We start from the raw sequence: 20734 nt of genomic DNA, 5'->3' as shown, positions 1-20734 counted from the left end.
ACAAGTGCCACAATAGGGTCCTTATTCCTGAATTCATACTAGTCTGAGCCTTAAAAAAAAATAAAAAAATCAACCCTTATTATGTGCAGTTCAGAAGCTGGTTCCTGTAGGAATGGGGAGGGAAATCCCACATGCAACTTAACAGGTGTTGGCTGCAGCTACCATATTTGATGGGACCAATGAACTAACCAGGTCAGTATTAATATAGCAGTCAACCACCAACAGGATATGTATTCATACGTGATTAGTACATGATGCCTAGGGTAGATTGTGGAGCACAAGGGAAACAGCAGGATTGCCTTCAACCTCTGAGAAACACATCAATAGCTGACTGCTACATCCTTTAGTATGGCCTAATGACAGGGCTCATTCCAATACAAGTGACTTGCACCTGTTGTTGGTTATCATTAAGAAGGGAATCGAAAACAAAACAGACAACATCATCATGCCATTATATAAATCCATGGTGTGCCCACATCTTCAATACTGTATGCAGTTCTAGTCTCCACACCTCAAAAAAGGAGGTACTGGTAGTATAACTAGAAAAGGTTCAGAGAAGGGCAACCAAAATGATAAAGAGGCATGAAGCATTTGCCATATCAGGAAAGACTAAAAAGGCTAGGACTCTTCAGTTTGGAAAGGAGGCGGCTGAGGGGGGATATGATAGAGATCTATAAAATCATGAAGGGTGTGGACTGAGCGAACAGGGAACTCTTGCTCACTGAGTCCCAGAACAGTGGAACTAGGGTCTCACCTGACAGTAGTAGGTGACAGGTTTAAAACTAACAAGGGGAAGTTCATTTTTTTTTTTTTAACGCAATACATAGTTAACTTGTAGAATTTATTGCCACAGGAGGTGGTGGACACAGATAGCACAGCCAGGTCCAAAAAGAGACTGGATAAATTAATGGATGATAAATCTATTAATGGTCATGGAACAGAGCGGTTGGATATGTTTCCTCTGGCATCTCTAAACCAGTAATGATGGATGACAGGGAGGGTAATGAATAGGGCATAGACCACTCTGGAGATATCTAGTTCAATGCTCTCCCTCTACAGCATCTACTTCTGCCACAGTTGGAAATGAGATACTAGGTTTGACAGACCATTGGTCTGATCCAGTATGGCACTTCATATGTTCTTATGTATACACAGCAATGGGACTTATATCTCATGCGAGGTTCAATTTTAGACCCCCACTTTTCACTAAACAATCTTACTAAATCAATGAGGACCTCTGAAAAAAGCAAGGAGCCACATGCACTGGCATGACAAATCCAGCCCCTCCTCCCATAAGCATAAGCTGGGATTTAATCAGAATCAGGACCACTGTCAGCCTGTGGATTTATTATTCATACTTTAATTTATTCAAATTTATTTCACCATTAGGTCTGATAAATTACATGTAAAACTCAATGTTTGTTACAAAGGCATCCCTGTAATAGGGAACAATACCTCCCTAAGCCAAATGGCTTGTCTCAATATACATTATTAGATTAAAACGAATGAGGCAGATTCAAAGCAACTGTCTGATTAAACTGGGTTCATGGCTACTCTGCATAGCCACAATGCTGTAAAGCAACCAGAATATAGCAGTGAATTTGCCTCCATATTTGTAAACAGGTCTCCTTACTTGTGGTACTAGTAATAACTTAATTATTAAAATAACACTTAATGGAGTGTTTGTAGAGTTGTACAGAGACTCAAATTCAACAATTAATCCTCACGACATCCCTGTGAGGTTGATAATGGTATTTTTATCCCTGTTGTATGAACAGGGTAACTTGGGTTGAAAGTCAAAATGTTCTGGGCAAAATGGCCAAACCTGTAGAAAAATTAGACCTCAGGAGATGCTCAATCTTCCCAACCATGTTGTACAGTGTTAACAGGAATTGTTTCCATAATTCAATGTGCCTTTCATAATCCACAGCATTTTCTTCTTCCATTTCTCTAAGTATGGACACAAGGAATAGCCTGGCCAAATTATGCTACAGTCTCCAGTCAATGTAATTATCACAGGCCATGCACTGGAGCTCTGCGCCACAAACACTGCATAAAAATATACAGGTTTTCTGTAGATTACACTTGATTCCTTTTGAGATCATGGAAATTTCAAAATTTTTTTAGAAAGCTTGTACAAAAAATATTTTGGGGGCCAAGTTTCTCTTGCCAATTTCCTTTAAATTTAAAAAAGTCATTATTTTGTATTGACAAAAGAGTGAAATACGGTTTCAGCATAATTTTGTTTTCAGTGACATAGAACAGAACTCTCCAATGGACTGCAATGGACAAACTATAATTCCAGACAGACGCACAAGGCATAAGAATTTTCAAACTAGAGGAAGATGCAACAAGATCCATTTTAAAAACAAAAAAGCCCCTCATATTTCGGATGAGCGGGGAAGCTGGTCTTCCAATCGGCTATACCAGTCACGTTACCAAAACAGCTCAAAAGTGCTTGTAAGTTGTAGTAACGTAACAGATGCTCATCAACTCCCAAAAGCTACTGGAATGGTGAAGAAACTGGTTCTGCAGCTATGGAACCATTTGTCAAAAGAACAGAAGAGAAGGACATTACACTAACAAACATGTTAATAAAAATTCAGATATGAGTACCTATAGCTTAGGCAGCATTCCACATGCTGATGGCACACGATGATGTTAGGGGGCCAAGCCACAGAGCAACTGAGGGTGAGCCAGGATCAATACTGACAGAATGTTTGTAGGATGAGGCCCTTTGCCTAGGAGGGGAGTCAACACTGTCAATATGGCGCGCATGAACACTAGTGCTCCGCCTTTACTTTCAAACTGCTGGGCTGACACTCAGCTCTTGGATCATCCCGATTGAGAAGACTAAGGGCCACATATTCTCCACCCCTTTACATTGACTTCATTGCGCTTAGCTCATGATTTACACTGATGCGAGAGGAGAATACAGCATACACTGCAATTTACATGGATCAAGCTAGTGATTCTACAGTGTTCCTTTCCTACCTCTGGTACACCACGGGGTTTACTCATCTGTAATCACCTCCAACCCTGAAACTTACCCTGATGTGTTTGAGTTACTGGCACAACTTGAAAACAGTAAACTCCACCATCACCCCTCCCCTGGGGCCACCAAAAAACACATTCTCAATTGCTCTGCACAGTAAAAAAGACTCTTCCACATTCTGAAGGGCATTCCAGCTGCTCTCTTGAAGACTGCCCAGCACTCATCTGTACCACCCCAGGCTAGAAGGCATCTTCATCAGTATCAGCATCACTATTTGCTTTGGTCAGTCTCTCAAGCTCCTCTCCATCCTACAGGACCCAGAAGGGGGTGGGAAAAACAAAAAATAAAAAACAGTTAATTATGAGCAAATTTTCCTTTTGCCAAGCATGCAAGAAACACTTATTTTGAAGCAGTCCAGCTATAATTGTGAAATCAAGGGCTTGTGCTTTAAATCTCTTTCACATTAAACCCTTGTCTTGGATAGAACAGACAGCTATTCATGAGGGAAAGTCCCCAGATTTGTTTTTAATTGAAAAAATATTTCACCATTCTTCTGTGTTGGCTTTCTTTTCATTTTCCTTAGTCCAATGGATGCAGTTGTATTAACAGACATGCTCCTTCCTCCATGGAGACCTTTTTCTTCCTTTACACAGAGGTGCTGAATAATTTTCCCCATCCCCCTAGTTGACTAAGTACACGGTCTAAAACATGCCTGATTTCACAAACATGTGATTATACACATTATTTGTATATCTATTAACCATCACTCAGCAATGGCAGAGTATAGAACGGTGAGGAAACATTTACTCCCCACTTTCAGGGTTAAATTAAATTTCCCAGGACTATATGCTGCTCACAGAACGTGGCCATAATATACATACATCTGTGTTGAACTTAATCCTGTTGTCTCTAGCCCAGCTTCCAGTCTATCAAGATCCTTCTGAATCTACTCCTATCCCCACAAATGTGTCAATATCTCCCAGTTTCATTTAATCTGCAGACTTGATCAGGAACCTCTCTATTTTGGCAACCAAATTATTAGCAAACACGTTAAACAGTACTGGACCCAGGAAGGACCCCTATGCAGCGTCACTTTAAAACTCCTACCATTCTGACACTGATCCATTTAGAATTACCTTTTGTTTCCAATTATTGAGTCAATTCTGTATCTGCCTTATAGCAATTTTATCTAGTGCACATCTCTCCAGTTTACTTATAAGTAGGGACCTACCAAATTCAGGGTGCTGCCCCTCCCCCCCACCGATTTCACGGGCAGAACATGGAGCCCAGTAGCCATTGCACGGGTGGAACACAGCACCCTCCCTCCCCCCCCCCACAGCTCTGGCCAAGGGGTCCTGGTGGTTCTGCCCCTCGCCACTGACTGGCTGCAATAGCTGCCTGTCATGTAGCCCTGCCACTTTCTGACTGGTGAAGGGGTGACAGCCCTTGCATGACAGACAGCCCTTGCAGCCAATCAGTGGTGAGGGGCAGGGGTGGGAGGCAGGCTTCTTGCCAGCAGCCCCTTGAGCGGGCAGACCCCCACTTCCCCACCCGAGTGGGCTGCTACAGCACACTTTCCAGTAAGATTCCCCCCCCTCACCCCTCCATGGACTTCATGGATTTGGCAGGCACTGATGGATTTCTTGGGCAATGCTGGATTTCACAATATCCACGAAATCACAATTTTGGTAGGTCCCTATTTATGAGAAAGTTATATGGGAGTTTACCAAAAGCCTTACTAAAGTCCTAATACAGTATAACCATTGCATGCCCTTTATCCACAGAACTAGTTACTTTGTCAAAAGAAGATTAAGTTAGTTTGGCATGATCTGTTCTTAACAAACTCATGCCAGCTGCTAGTGATCACTTCCTTTAGACAAACACACATTCACTTCTTTATAAATTTGCTCCAGTAACTTTCTGGGTACTGAATTTAGACTGACCAGTCCAATTCCCTGGGTCCTCCTTTTCCCCTTTTTTAAAGTTGGGCACTGTTGCCCTTTTCCAGTCTTCTGGGATCTTGTCCATCTCCCACCTGTATCTCAGACTTATTTCTCATTTCACCCTAAATGTAAAATGGGTGAGCAAGCACTTTCCATAAAAAGGTTTCCGCAAATTTTAATGCCTGTATTACTATTCAAAGAGCAAAAAGTATATAGCGGAAAAATCACGTTAAAACTCTTAGAGTAAAAATCCTTACCTGGGTTTCTTGAAATATCTTAGATTTTTAGAACTGGAAGAATGTTAACACCCAATCTACTTTATTCCAGTTACACTGTTTATCTACTTTCAGCAACTGGCTGAGCTCCAGGGGTAAAAACAGACTTGATTTCAACTTGATTATAATAAGTTCCCATGTACCGGTATGAGCAGGTGGGGTATCTGGGTTGCAAACACTGTAGGAGAAAGGTTAATTCAAGCTGAAGTGCCTGCAAGATCATCTGAGATTAGAGATGGGAAGGCAGGGTCCTCAGCTAGGCCTTAGGATAGGAGACAGGAACTGCAAACAACACTAGTATTGAGCTAAAATAGGGGCTAACCTATTTAAAAGACTAAGCTTATAGAGTTTAAATTAACGTGACAATTTTGGCTGAATCTCAAGTGCCACCCATAGGTGCAGCAAATCATCTGAACAGTCAGCTTGACAGAGAAAAACAAGCGTCTTAAAAACCTTACCCCACTGGAACGTTCCCACACATCTCCACTGAGAATTTTGCTCCTTTCCCCCTGAACAGCGTATTCTTGCCCACATGGCTTGCTGGCGTTGTAGATAAATATGGAGAGAAGCACCACAGGAGCTTCCAAGAAGAACTCCAGAGAAGGTTTGAAGTCAAAGACTATGACTGACACAGTGGTGATTACCACCGTGGTGACCTGGGCAGTCATGACATGGAACATGTTGTCTTGAAACTTCAAGATGAAGGCCACAGAGAGTCCCATGAGGGCCGTGACAAAAATGAGGGCTATGGAGAAGGTGTTGTGCCCATAAAACAAGCCACAGGACTGTATCTGCCTGTAGTAGTCAGAGTGCACGGCTAGGATTAGCCCGTTAAACAGCACCCCAAATACATAGAGTTTGCTGTTCTGCACAAAGATGCTTTCAGTGAGTTGGTCTCCTTCTTTCAGAATCTTTTCATTGTAGATATTGGCCAGAGCAGAGATGAAGCACTGCACCAGGATGAGGAGGTGGCCCAGGCCCAGGCGGAGGGTTTTCAAAGCTCCTGCTGTGGTGGCAGTGATGTTCCACCTGAAGGTGGGAAAGAGCCCAGATACTGTGCAGTTACTCCTTCCCCAGCACTCTCTTTCGAGCCTGGAGTATTGAAGGCAGCTGTTTGATGGGCTGAAAAACATGTCATGATGAAATCCGTGGGCAGCCAAGCCATTCTGATGGCTTCCGGTCCCAGCAGTCAGAGCTATGATGGACAGGAACAAAATCAGCAATGAGGCCCACTGCACCCAGGAGAGCCGCCGTCTGTGAGAAGAAAAAGCAGCCCAAACCCCCCAAATTGGTATTGGTTACAAGTTCAGTGACAGAGGTTAAATGTGAGGAGAACAAACAAGGAGCTGAAACAGGAAACTACTACACCATACACAACTCCAATCAGAGAGTGAAAAATCCTGCCTTTGTTGAGGCAATGATAAAAGGCTGACTGCAAGGGCCAGGGTTTTACCCGAGTTGTCAACTCAGGCATCAAAGAGCCCACATGCCAGATAGCAGCAAAGGGAGCTCCTACCTGACTCATGATGGAGATGCAAAAGTAAGAACTCTGGGCAGGTGATTAGGCGATTTTATTTTTATATACATGTGTGAGTGTATGTATACAACACACACATGCACATACGTGCATGCGTGTGTGTATATTCGAAGAAATCCTTTTTTGCAAGTCTTTGAAAGTCAATCCAATTTTTGTGCCCTTTTCCTCACAGAAGTATTAACGTAGCCTGCAAGACTGTCAAAATTATATTGACTGTTCTTTATCTTCAGAAATTCTTCCTTATTTACTTTGAAAAATGATGGCCATAGGAGAACATACGAAATCATGACATCACAAAGACTGAAAACTAAACAACAAAGGACTAAACATTTTAATCAGACTGACAACAAAAAAAACCCCAAAACTCATTTTGATTAAAAATAGGGAGGTTTGTAAAAGCTTATAGCATATGCATCCCCTTAGAGCCTCAATAAGCAAAATATTATTTTTAAGTAGGGGGGAGGACACAGGAGAACCAAACAAGGTAACATATGAAGAAAAAAAAAAAAAAAAAAAAAAGAGAAAAAAGAACATAAGCCTACATTTTTAGAATATGATTTCATTTAACTAAGCAGATCAAACTGAAAACCCATCACTGGCACAGTAAGACTGAGTACACCTTTACACTACACTATTGTACCTCATTCTCCCATGTATTTAATCTTTGTTTTTCATCATGTATGATCAGTCAATAACATGGCAAAGATTTTCACAGCAATTTTCCTCAAAAAAATTATCCCCCTTTTCATCAAATTCAACAGTTTGACAAAAATGTTTGTGACCATTTCTAGCAACTCTAATAATATCTGTTCAATGAATCCTCAGGAGAGTGACTTGCCATTTATTTTTCTAAAAATGACAATACAGGAGTATAGGCAGGCAAGTTTCTTTGGGTAAATCCGATATCTTTTATTAAACCAACTCAAATACCTGGAAAAATTCTTAGCTAAGAAGAATTTTTCCAACTATTTGAGTTGGTCTAATAAAAGATATTAGATTTAACCAAAGAACCTTGTCTGCCTGTGTCCTTAAACCAACACGGCTACAACCTACACCCCTGAATACAGGAGTATAACACTCCATAAATTCACAGTTAATATTGAAATGGAGTCAGTAACTTAAGCATAAGAAAATAACAGAAGCATGTTGCAATGGTCCCTGAAAGAGGTAATGCAAACTCAAGAATTTCAGAACCAAAAGGTAAACTTAAAAGGAAAATAAATCACACTAACATATGGAAAGGCACACTTCTAGCACCCAAACAACCACAACTCTAGTGAGGCCACATATTAACTACACAGTTATGATCCCATTTGTATATCAGTCACACAAGAACAATTGCCAAATCTGCAGGAGGTCTAAACACGGCACATTTCATATTTAATAGTAAGGTTAAACCATCCATCCCCATGGCTTGTGTCCCAAAGACACTAGAAAATAAAAAAGCTTTAAAAATAACGATAGCTGTTACACAAAGAGGAGGATTCCAACAAACTTCTCCAGTTGGATGACAGAAGAAACACTTAACATTTTGCTTTAATAGAAACTTACTTCAACACTATCCGGAATAGGAATGCTGTTGTTATAATGACAAAATTTGAGAACAATACAGCCATAGCCTAGAAAAAGAGCACAGGGAACAAAATTACAATTCAAATGTAGTCCAACAATTAAAGATCAACCCTCACAGAGGTCACCTCCCAGGATGTGCTACAGCAAAAAATTGGCTGCATTGGCACTAAAATTCTGCTTCAGGCAAGATGCACTTAATGGGCAGACAACACTGAATTCCTTAAAAGACATTTGTGGCCCATGTTGAAGATTTAAATGGTGCATAAAGCCTAGCTAAATCCTATTTTGAGAGGCAGGCTTTGCCGTTCCCTAGAGAGGTGTTGAAACTGCTCTTCTTGATTTCACAGAGAAACTGATCAGACATCAGTGAAAGCAACCTTCATGAACAGCCACCGTGACATGGGAACACTGGATAACAGAGGTGGGCTAAGGTAATTTTTTTACCGTCATGATGCTTCCAAGATCTCAATGCCAGAGCTTTCAAGCACGTGAAAGAAATTGAAAAGCACAGGTCTACTGCCTGAAAATGGCACTGCCTCAATCTACAGGTTTGCTCCCAAGGTCACAGACTGCATTGCTTGCTGTCCTATGACCACGGCTTCTAGGCAGCCAGAAAACAAACACAAAAGAAATACTAAGAGATTGGCTCACAATAGAAAAAAAAAACAGCTTTTACTGAGAGTGTGTTCTGGCTCAATCACCCAATTAACTGAATCTATCAATGGCAGAGCAAGTGCCGTTGCACAGATATAACTAACTGAAGGCACAATTTGAAGACTAAGGGCTCCTATACACATGCAGGGAGCCTGCTCTGATGCACTGAAAATCCAGCGCATCAGAGCAGACTCAATTGAGTCTGCTAGAGTATGGAAATTGATGCGCTCTGGCAGCCTCATGCATCACCGTTGCTGTGCATCTGCGTGCTGACAAAATGGCAGCAATATACTTTGAAATAAAACATGTCCAATGAACTTTATATTTGAAACCGCCCCGCTGACATTTTTTCAGTGCGGAGATGCACAGTGACAATGATACACGTGACACATGGCCGCTTTTAATTAGCACAGCTTGCTAATTAACAGAAATTCATTAACTCTGACAAAGCACAGAATGGAAAGACTCCAAATTCTTTCAAATCCAGAGGGGAGCTAGTGATAAAAACAACACTGTCTTCTGTGAAAGCTGAGCAAAATTCATCCAACAGAGTTAATAAACAGCAAAGGAACTGTGTAATACCATTTTTCATAGCAGAAGCATGCTTAGAACCACTGCATTTTAAGTTCAGAATCCCACAGGAATTTGCCATCGCCTTCTCTCTGTCTCCAAAGTCTTTTCAGTCTCATTCAGCTAGAAAGCAACTGGACTCCCATTAATGTCTAAGCATGGCATCATGGCCATGCTCTTTACAGATGAACTGCAAAGGAGTATTAGATTGTGTTCACTTAACCAGGCTGTCGATAATTACATGCATCTCAGAATGCATTATTCTGGATTGCTGTGAGTAGCAAATTAGCTAGTATGTCTGCTATTTGTACCGCCCTAGATCTAAGAATGGTGTATTCTTTTGCATCTCTCGTGAACCAGAACAGCAACAGAGGGCAACAGGAATTTCTAAAAATTAAAAGTTTAATTAAATATATTTACTGTTAAATTCCAGAGCCTTCTTAGTGAATAGTGATATGTATAAAAATGTTACAAAAATTAAATTAAATTTTCAATACCTCCCTGCAACTGGACCCTCAAAAAACAAATCACTCTGTTACACAGTAAGTTTACATCCAGCTAGCTAGCTAATTACTTAAAATAATACAGAAGCCCTCTTTGCCTTATGTCATTAAAATCTCAACACTAACTCTGCAATTAGCAAAAAGAAAGTGCTGCTTTTTTTCTGTTGTAGCCCAACACCTTATTTACCAAATAGTTGGTCACATTGCCAGTGCTGTGTTCTCATGTAAATGAAAGCGCAATGTATCCATGCAAGATGTTAAAGTGTAGCTTAATAAATCTGATTTCCTGACTTGTGGAAGAAGAAGGAGAAGGAGAAGGAGAAGACTATTGGAGGCACAATTTCCTTAGACCCATTTGTGAGAAAGAAAAATATTTGCAATTGAAATTGATAAATACAGAACAGGTTCAGGAGAGGATGAACTACCAAAGATTCCATTTATATTTCATCTTTGCTTCACAAACTAACCTCAAACCAGCTTTCATGGAAACATGAGAAAAATCACAACTTAGGGTTCAGACACAACCTGGTTACTTTGGAGTATTTTCAGTGTACTCTATATGCAAAGGGAATGCATGCATGGTTCACAGTGTTTACTTCAGAGTTTGTCAATATTAAATAGGCTGTTCAAGTAATAGCACTTGAACCAAATAAATAAATAAATAAATAAATAATCCCAGCTCTAAACAGAAAGTATGAAGACACCATCTTTTTTTCTAAATATATGAATGAATTCAGGTCCTCTGGAGAAATTCAGCAAGTAGTAGTCAACCTGGATGTTATCATTTAATGATTATGACCTAACAGTGCTCACAAGCTTCTGAGATTTACTTGGCATAGAATGGAAGAAAGAAAAATGTATAAGCCATTACATGAAATCATACTTTTAAAAGATCAGTGATAGCAGTTCTGTAGGAAACAAGTCTTAAAACCCAGCCCTCTGGAAAAAACAGTGTGGAACAGAAATGCTGGTCTGAAAAGAAGAAAAAGGATGATGAACCAAGACAGGCATCTTTTTTAAATTATTCATTCTACCTGTAAAAATCAGTCAAGCAGGAGAAAATAAAAGGGATTCTTCACATTTGGTAGCTAAAAAGAGGGCTGTAAGTCAGGTGGGTGGAAGGAATAAACAATCACCATAAATGAAATGCTTATGCAGGTCAGCTATGGGAGCACAAACCCACAACTGGTATGAACGTTCAAAAAAGTGAGCCTTGTGCCATTTAATGCTACCTTATTTGGTAGATATATACTTACTGGTTGGAGGTAGGATAAGACATAGAAAATAATCAGGTTATCCAAAAAATAAAGAAAGGCAGGAATTGACCATTTCATGTAGCTACAAAATTCCCTCCACGATGTACATCCAAAATGATGACATAATTTACCTGCTGAAAGAAAAAGAAGGAAATTGGTTAGTTAAGGGAACTTGAATGATGAAAACTGGAGCTAAAGACATCTCAGGTTGATGTGTGCAAGACATATTACACAGAACAGCAACTATTTGTTTTAAACGCAAATCAGGTTTTGACGAGAAGTGCCAGTCTAATCTCCTGCTAATACACAAGACATACAACAGAGACAGAGACAACATGAACCTCCCCCACACTGTCTTGCCAATCACCTTTATCCACTGACATAAAATAACTGCTTGTAGGGGGAAGAGATGAGTCTGCATGGACATTCAATCCTTGTCCTGAGCAGAGAAGGTATTCATTCCCCTAAAAACACTCTCAATGATAGGGTCATGTTCCAACTAGGAACAATCAAGAGGCTGCCAGTCATTTCATGACGGCAAGGAATGGCAGCCAGATGGAAATGGCTTTCCATGCCATGCCATGCTGATTGTAACCAGATTTAAAACAGTGACCTAAATGTAAAAAAAAACATTCTTTACATAGAACCCAAACTGCAGTGCCTGAAAAAAAAAACCCAGAAGCCATCTTGTTTGCCTAGGCTGCTGTCTTCTGAGGAGCTCCTCAGCTAGTCCTCCCATATAAAACAGTTTTAAAACAAATTAAAGAAAATCCTGCTGTCCTGTCCTGGACACTGGAAGAGGAACCCCTTTGGCTCTGACCCCAGCACAGCAGCCTGGCACTTCTGTACGGCAAGAAGTTTAGCCCACAGCTTACCTGCCTCTTCTGCTCTCTCTCCCGGGGTGTTAAACTCCCAGTGGAGCACTCTCTCATTATCCAAATGCCCTGCAGCTGGACTCTCTCAATACAGCTGACTGTTCCCTCTTAAAAGGAACAGACCACCCTGTTACACCATCCTACAGAACTTGCCATTTAAATGACAAGAGGCTATAAAGGAAGCCAAAACAGAGGATGAGGGAAGGAGATGTAGGACTAAGTTTGCCAAGACATTTAGGGATGTGCATCTCAACATAATCAGCATTTTAAAATTTAAACTATGAACAGCACAGGGTGCAAAAAACAGTGGGTGGAAAATGAAAGGGGTTGGCAAGAAGTGGAGTTAACAGGCTCAAAAAGGAAGGGACAAATTAAGAACATCTCAAAACCAGGACACAGAAAGAGGCAAAGTATAGACTGATGCAACCTGGAACCAGCAACAATCAATGAAAAGTAGCACAAGGACTGGTGGCATTCATGATCTTAGGTACAGCTGTATTAAATGATGTGGGGATTAGCACACAGGTAGGCAATTATTTGGGCTCGAGGGCCACTTAAGGAGTTTTGGTGAGCTGTTGCGGGAGGGGGGGGGGAAATAGATCTCGTCAGCCCAGGCCTGTCCATGGGGTGCTGGACAGAGTGGGTGGATGGATGGATGGATGAGGTCTCCTTAGAGATCAGCTTGGGACACCCATGGGCAGAGCACACTCAACTAGGTAGATGGGATGGGGCCACAGGTGGGCATGGAACGATATCCAGGAGTGGGATGGGCGAGAGGACAAGGCTGGAATCACAGGGCAGAGACAGCATGGGGCCTGGGGCAGAGCTGTGATGTGCTCCCCACACATCCCTGTGATGGGTGGCAATTCTGTGGGCAAGGATGTGCAAGGAGTGAATTGTTGCTCTGCCCTGGCCCTGTACTACCCCGTGCTGCACCTGGTTCATGCTGTGGCTGCTCACAGCCTGACAGCACAGAGCAGCCCTGACAAATCATGACTATGGTGGGCAAACTGTGTTATGTCAGGGCTTTTGACCAGAATCTAGGCCTTCTTGGAACTAAGCAGTAAAATTGTAGAGTGCCTCATAAGGCAGTGGGAAAAGTAAGTGCTGTGACTGGTACAGTGGGTGAACCAGGTACATCAGTTTCCCTAAAAGGAAACAAAACCAAAAATGGAATAGGACTGGAGTACGTTATCTAAGAAGATGAGATAAGGAACTTGAGGATTGGACAATATGGGATGACAAAGTTAAAAAAAGTATTGGACAAGCAAAGGGACAACTTTGTGTTCATGCTGTTACTGTGGGGAGGCAGGGCCAGCCATGGACTTTTTGCTCGAGCAGCAGAAAACCCAGAAACAAACATCTCACACACTCAGCAGAGGATCTGAGGCTGCTATCACTGAAGATCGTTACTGTACCATCTGAAGGAACCATTTGTCAGGTTATATTACAGGGAGGAAATTTGTAAAAAAGCTTATGGGTTACTATTAAAATTTACTTGATACTAAATCAGACAAGGGCTGTGTCAATCCTTGGGGGTCTCTGGCAAAAAGAATCCTAGTGGTAACAATGACCAGGCCAATAGGAGGGATGCCCATGACTTGGCCCCTGCTACCTCCACCCCAGCAAAAGTGCACACAGGGAGCCCCAGTACAATGCGGCTGCAGAGTGGCACAATCTGGTGATCTATCGGAGCCACCTCATACTGCCAGGCTACAAGCAGCCACAGTGCAAACCAGGTGCAGTGTGAGGCAGGGGCCTGAATCAGGGCCATGATCTGCTCCTTGCATATCCCCGCCCAGGGAACCACCACCAGTCGCAGGGATGTGTGGAGAGCAGATCATGGCTCTGCCCTGGTCCTGCACTGTTACTGCCCCATCTGCCTGCCCGTCCTGGTCCCAAATGCCGTCTTTCGCCCAGCCGATCATTTTCTGCCCTCAGGAGTACCGGACCAGTCTCCAAGGAGACCCTGCCCATGCATCCGCTCTATCCGGCACCTCTAGTGGTAAATGCAGCACAGATTGTCAGCAGCAGCCAGGCAGAGCAACCTGCTGCCACAGGGGCTGCCAGGAAGCTGAGTCCAGCCACCATGCTGCCCCTGCCCTACTGCAGGCCTGGGGCAGCATGACTGGCCACAAAAGCCATGGCCCCGGCTGCCCCCTGTGCCTGAGCCAGGTGGGACTGAGGGACCTGCCACAGGTCACATGGAATCCCTTGTTGAGTTCGATCTGGCCCACAGGCCATATTCTGTCCACCCCTGGATTAGCAGAAGCACCTGCAAAAGTGATTCAAGGTGATGCAAGTAGGTGACACCCCTTCAGGATGGTGAAATCCAGTCTGTCCAGGTGAAGAAAAGAGGTTCATGTGTCTGTTGAGACATTCAGCATCCCTCATTTCAATGCCCTAACATATTGGTTGCATCAATTAACTAGATACAGGTGTCTTGAAGATTATCAGCACTTCAGTAGGAAAGGAACATAGTGTGCAGGTTTATGAATGGGTAAGCAGTAACAGTTTTGGATGGCATCATATGCATAACGGTGAGGGGACCATAGAAGTTAGCTAGCAGTCCCCAAAGTAGAGTCACAAACTTTACAGAAGAGCTGGCCTCCATCAGAATTGGAACTGTGATTCTGGAAAGACTAAAAGTCACTAAGACGCAGTGTTGTGGAGGGGGAGGGTTGTGTTTTTTTTAGGAGTTTGATTGTAAGGCAAGTGTAAGTAGCTCTTGACTGCAAGAGTCCAAAGGCAGAGTGAGAGCATGTGTATTATGACCATAGTCTAGGAAGTAGTTAAGGGTGTACGGACACACACTTTAACACCACTGGGTGTCTATATATGTACTCTGGGGTGGGAGCTGTTGAAAGGGTGGGTGCATTTTAATTAGAGCGGCTGTCCAGAGAGCTGCTCTAATTAAAACACCACAGTGTCATGCGCATTGAGCATCCCACATTTCAAAATGGCCATGAGGGGACCTTAACTAAAGCTCCCTCGATGAGCTTTAGTTGAAGTGACCCTGCTGCCATTTGAAATGCGAGACACTGAATACATGTGATGCTGCAGCAGGCACGCTGGAGTGTTCTAATTAGGATGCTGCACAGATTTAATTAATTAGGGTTAGGATCAATTAATCGAGTCTGCTCTAACACATTCTAATCAGTCAGAGCACACGTATAGGCACCCATATTTCCTGTTTTTCCAGAAGTCTGTTTTATTTAACTTGACACTGTGAAAAGGCATAAGGTAATGATTCTCAACCAGGGTCCACAGCACCCTACATGATTCATAAGATAAACCCAAAGATTTCAAATAAGAATCCACAGAAAGACTACAACAGGTGGTCCAACACTAAGTTCTTTGCAACAGAGAAATTGTTTTATTAGTTTTCCATAGCCAAAAAATGTGTGAAAGCTAAGAGTTAGCATTTCTGAGGGGTGCCTTGAGTCTAGCAAGGGGTGGCTTGAATCTAAAAAGGTTGAGAACCACTAGTGTAAGGTAATCCTTGGCAATCTTTCCTCAGCCTTCAAGACATTTTTTAATCATTGACTTTCCTTTTTTAAGTGAAAGAGAAAAAATTATCATAGAAATTAATTACCATTCAGACAGGTGCAGTTATATAGATTTGTAGCTAAAAGGTACCTATGGCTCAGAGATGGAGAATGCTGTGGGTAAGTGCTCCTACTCACCCCTGTACATGCTTCTATTATAGGGGAAGGGGGATTGAGGATGGTGCATTGAAAATCACACATACGGTTTACATCTCAAATCACAGTGTGGTTTTTTCTTTACAAAGAATTTAAGTGTGAGAGTGAAGACCAGCATGTTTACTTTTTTCCCATCCTCTATAATACACATCCCTTTCAGCAGTTAAGCATTTTAAAAGGCAGTTTCACACCAAAAGCTGCTCTTGGTTGTGTGGCGCCCTCTGCTGCTGCACACATGTATCAGAGGCTTACTAGATGATTGAATATAAGAACAGAAAAAGTGCCATAGTGGGTTAGATGAATGGTCAGTCCAAATACCCCTGTATCCTGTCTCCAACAGTGGCAGGAGTTCAAGCTTTAGAGTGAGAGCATTGAACCAGATATCTAGAGCAGTGGTTCTCAACCTTTTCAGACTTGAGGACCCCCTTGGAAAATGCTAGCTCTCAAGTTTTCATGCATTTTTTGACTACAGAAAAACAATAGAAAAAATTTCTGTTGCAAAGAATTCAGAAAGACTACAACAGGGAAGCATGGTCTTATCACTATAGATTTCTATTTGAAATCTCTGGGTTTATACCATTAACTACATTTGCGCATGTAACAATGCTAATGTTCTGTGGCATCTGACAACTCTGAAAGGATCTCAAGACACTACAGGGTAGTGTGGCACCCTGGTTGAGAATCACTGATCTAGAGCGCTCTATCCCCTATTAACTATCCTCCTGGTATCCACCACTAATAGCTGAAAGATGCTAAAGGAAACATTCCCCGGCTGTTCTGTTCAGTAGCTATTAATAGATCTATCATCTATAGTTTGTTTAGCTCTTTTTGAACCTGGCTGTGCTATCTGCCACCACCACCTCCTGTGACAATGAAAATGCATGTGTCCTTGGTTACATGAAAAGACTAGTACACCAAACTAGGGTTCCTTGCCCCTCCTTTGGCCAGACCAGCCTTCAGCTATCCCTTTGTTCACTTAATCAGACCCTTCTTCCACGCTAGCCCACTTCCATTTACTTCTAGGCAGCTTCATCGCCATAGGCTTGCACCTTTTGCATTTTTTGGACCTCACACAGGGGAGCAGGGAGAAGAACTGAGACATACCCAGAAGAGTCTGCAAGCCCCAAATCCCAATCCTTAGGCTTGTTGCTCTTTGCCCATCTTAACCCTTGTTTTAAATAGTTTTTACTAGTCAGTGGCATGGCTTGATCCCCAGTTCTGCACAAGAATGTGCTGACAGAATCTGTCAACTTTTCCAGAGAATCAGGTTCTACATCTTATCTATAGCAGAGGCAGGAAAACTAACCTGAATTATCTATATTCAGGTGAACTCCTCCAGAGTTAGTCTAGTCTAAGTGAAAGTAGCATGCTATGAAATAACTCAGTCTGACCAAACTATCACATAGTGTTGCTTGAGTTACAATTTGTGCAAATTCTGCAGAGAAGAAAGAATCTGAATTAGCATTGTAAAGGGTATATGAAGAATAGGGCTAATGCTTCATAACAGCATCTAGCTATGGGCACTTACCTCTTCTTGTTACCCAGAGTGCCGCTATCATAGAGAGCACTAGTTTTACTAGCTCAGAGCACACATTCACAGTTGCAGGAAGGTAATCATACTTGTTACCTGTAAAATTCAGAAAACTGTAGTAAACAAACACTGGTATGCCAACCTCTCTATTCACATTTAAAGCATGAGAAAGCCACAGTCCAGGTAGTCTTTGAGAACCATTTTGGCACTGTCATGAACCAGTAATATTTTTGATGTATTAAAGCTGTCATACATGTTTTCTTGAATTTGTTTCACTGATATGGCATGACCAGTCTCTACATTTAAGCAGCATCAAGCTGTATTTAGATTTATTATTATTATATCTTTATGGAATTGTGGTATTTGATCTGAATGTATTTTTCATGATTGATATTTTACCCCAACTATTCAGTAGGGTAATGATCAATTTAAGTGTTCCAACCCACCTTGTCAGCAACCTGATGAGGAATGTCTTGCACCCAAAAACTTGTCAAACTTTATCCTAACTATGTAGTTGGTCCAATAAAAGATATCATCCTAAAAATCCTTGCCTTCCCTATACATACGAGAAGTAGCATTTGACATAGGCATTTTTAATGGTCAATCAAAATAGACCCCAGCAGACATGGCCTGAGGTACTAGAGCCAAGCCCTTCCAGACAATGATGAATTTGCATTTTAAAAAGAGAGATCTGTAGCAAGAACAACACCTGGATATTCAGGGACAGTTATTTCTCACAGCGGCTAAATTAAGTAAAAAAAGTATCTTGGAGACATGTCTGAAAAGCTATAAATATTCTCCAGGACAGAAATTTCTAGTCTGGTAAACAAATACACTTGCGGGGGGGAGGGAAAGCATCCTGAAGCAGAGTATGAGCTCCCCAAGAATCCAATGGATAATGTATGTAATCCATCAGATACAAAACCATACTTAAGACTTGTCATGAGACCAAGTGTTTGTCTTTAGCTTTCCCATGCACAGACAATGACTTTAAGCCTTCAGCCAGGGGGCTAGGTGTTGTGCGTGCCAGAAGTTGCTGGGAGTCCTCACTGAATGGTTAGAGGCAGGAGCTGCTTTCTAACTATTGAGCTGAGCAGAAGCTGCATTCTTAAATTTAAGATGCAGGGTAAAATCAGATTATTGTTCTAATATTGCCTTTTTGTTTGTTTATTCTTATATCTCTTACTGTATGTAGTACAACATACAATATATCTCTTATATGTATTACAGCATATGGTTACTGATTTCTTATGTTTGTTTTTGTATTATAACTTACTTTGTCCAACTGTATGTATGGTTAGATACTCTGAAATGTTTTCGCTACCTTTCATAATTTACTATTGTTAGTGGACAACAGCAAGTTATGAAAGGTAGAAAAAAAAGATTTTAGAGCATTTGATCATACAGACAGGCCTCTTGCAAGGAAGTGGTGAAAAATATATAATTTCTGAGCACATGACTAGTCAAGGGTCTTCTGACTGGCAAAATCCCCTCTGCCAAGAGCTGGCAAGACCAGGGTGAAGTGGGTAAAGATGACATGCTATCAGTCAGAGATATGACTTTTGGAGCACCTCAGTCTGTTCTCTGTGGTCAAGCAACAGATAGTAGACAAGTTTGGGAGCTGAAAGGCATCCCTGAAGGTATGGAAACACTCTCGGGGCATGTCCAGAGGAGTGTGCAAGTTTGGTTTGCAGTGCCTCAAAGCTGTCTGAGACACTGCAAACTATACAAGGTGCACCTGTTCGCTGTGCTAATTTGCAGTAAGCACCATAATTTGACACTGGGAAGCTCCATGTCACCAGATTGGTGCTGCTGCTGCCCCAGGAGGCCCCCAGGACACCACGTAAGACTGCTGGGGCCAGTAGAGGTGCCGCTGCTATTTGTACTGCAGGAAACACATGCCCCTATATGTGTGGACTCATCTGGATGTGCCCTGGGAGTCTCTCTCAAAGGTGCACCAGAAAAAATCCAGTTTTAGGGTGTGACATAGGCACATCCTTCAGTTTGACCCACGCACTGTAAAAATGCTCCACAAATTAAAGTTATGTTTAGAACTCTCATTATAAATGCCCTATTTTCAACAGCACATTGCTTCCCAAATACCTGCCAATCATTTTAATATACATTTGAGCACATACCCTAAGCAGGTAGCTTTCTCTAAACAATATATATCATGAATGCAAACGTACGTTCATTGGCTGAATATTTCATCATGAGGATCCGACTGGAGCCCAAGGTAACATACACTCCCCCTAGCAGGACGGCATGCGTGGACGACTTGGAGCACCATACAGACTGACGGCAGCACTTGGTCTCCATCCTGCTGTCTCCTTGTCAGTGTTCTATTGCTTCATGAATTGCACGCCCAAGGGCGGGTTTGGCATGGCTTTGCTGGACTGCTTCTCTGGAACGGGTCGAGAAGCAACGAGAGACGTGTAAATGGGCAGAGGGAGATGTCAAACCCACTCCCTCTTGCCCCTCAAAAAGCAGGATGAGGGAGAAGGTACTTTTGTAAGGGTATAAGCAGTGCCACACCGGGTCAGGCCCATGGTCCATCTAGCCTCAGTGGCGGGAGTGGGCACCGAACTGGAGAGAGGTAGTGGAGGTTAGCAAATAACCTAGCACTGGTCTCAAGTTGCAGCAACGGAAGTTACAGATCACAAAAACCTCTCTCACCAGGAGAGCAGTGAGGCACTGCAACAGGTGATGACACCTCCATCCCTGGAGGTTTTGAAGACCTGGCTGGACAAAGCTCTGGCTGGGATGACCCAGCTGGGGCTCTGAGCAGGGGTGGCACTAGATGTGACCTCCTGAGGTCCCTTCCAGCCCTCATCTTGCTACCAACTTACAGGGGCGGCTCCTCAAAGGGGCGGGGGGAGAGTGCAGCGGTGTGGCCGCACCCCATTTTGCTTCCTGCTCCACCCGCAGTTTAAAACCAAGTGGCAGCAGCAACAGCACCTCTGCCCTGTCCCCGATTCCTGCTAAACGCCTCACCCCAAAGGGTGGACAACCCTCTCCCCTGTTTGCCTGTCCAGCCTCACTGCGCACCAACCACAAGCACCTCACCCCCCCCGGCCCCGGCCCCGGCCCCGGCCCCGCGCTCGCGTCACCCCCGACTTACCAGGCCGGTATGGTCACGCCCCCAGCTTCCAACCCCGCGCGCATGCGCACTGAACTCCCCCGCCCTGCGGCTGGCTAGGCCACATGACACGCGCGGTTCTGTCGAATCACATGACACCTCCAACCCCTTCCGGCTCTTCCTCTGCGCGTGCGTATTAAGGCAGACTCTCCGCGCGACAATTTCCTGGGGGGGTGGGGG

General features: G+C 42.9%; 1 protein-coding gene across 2 annotated transcripts; it reads right to left on the bottom strand.

Moving 5' to 3' along the window:
- Positions 1 to 1344: 1344 nt before the first annotated feature.
- On the bottom strand, positions 1345 to 20656 carry SLC35A5 (solute carrier family 35 member A5). Of its 2 annotated transcripts, none has more exons than XM_019476447.2 (7): positions 20537 to 20656; positions 19605 to 19819; positions 17413 to 17511; positions 11306 to 11436; positions 8302 to 8369; positions 5672 to 6467; positions 1345 to 3303 (listed from the first exon to the last, which is right to left on the bottom strand). In XM_019476447.2, the coding sequence occupies exons 2-7, from the start codon at positions 19732 to 19734 to the stop codon at positions 3235 to 3237; spliced, it is 1293 nt and encodes a 430-aa protein (XP_019331992.1). In that variant the 5' UTR covers positions 19735 to 19819; positions 20537 to 20656; the 3' UTR covers positions 1345 to 3234. The 2 variants fall into 2 exon arrangements, with proteins under 2 accessions (XP_019331992.1, XP_006271877.1); XM_006271815.4 differs by having other exon boundaries at positions 11306 to 11439; positions 20537 to 20654.
- Positions 20657 to 20734: the final 78 nt, after the last annotated feature.

The sequence above is a fragment of the Alligator mississippiensis genome, chromosome 1 (assembly GCF_030867095.1).
Source record: "Alligator mississippiensis isolate rAllMis1 chromosome 1, rAllMis1, whole genome shotgun sequence".
Taxonomy (NCBI): domain Eukaryota; kingdom Metazoa; phylum Chordata; order Crocodylia; family Alligatoridae; genus Alligator; species Alligator mississippiensis.
This window is presented reverse-complemented; position numbering and strand designations above follow the sequence as displayed.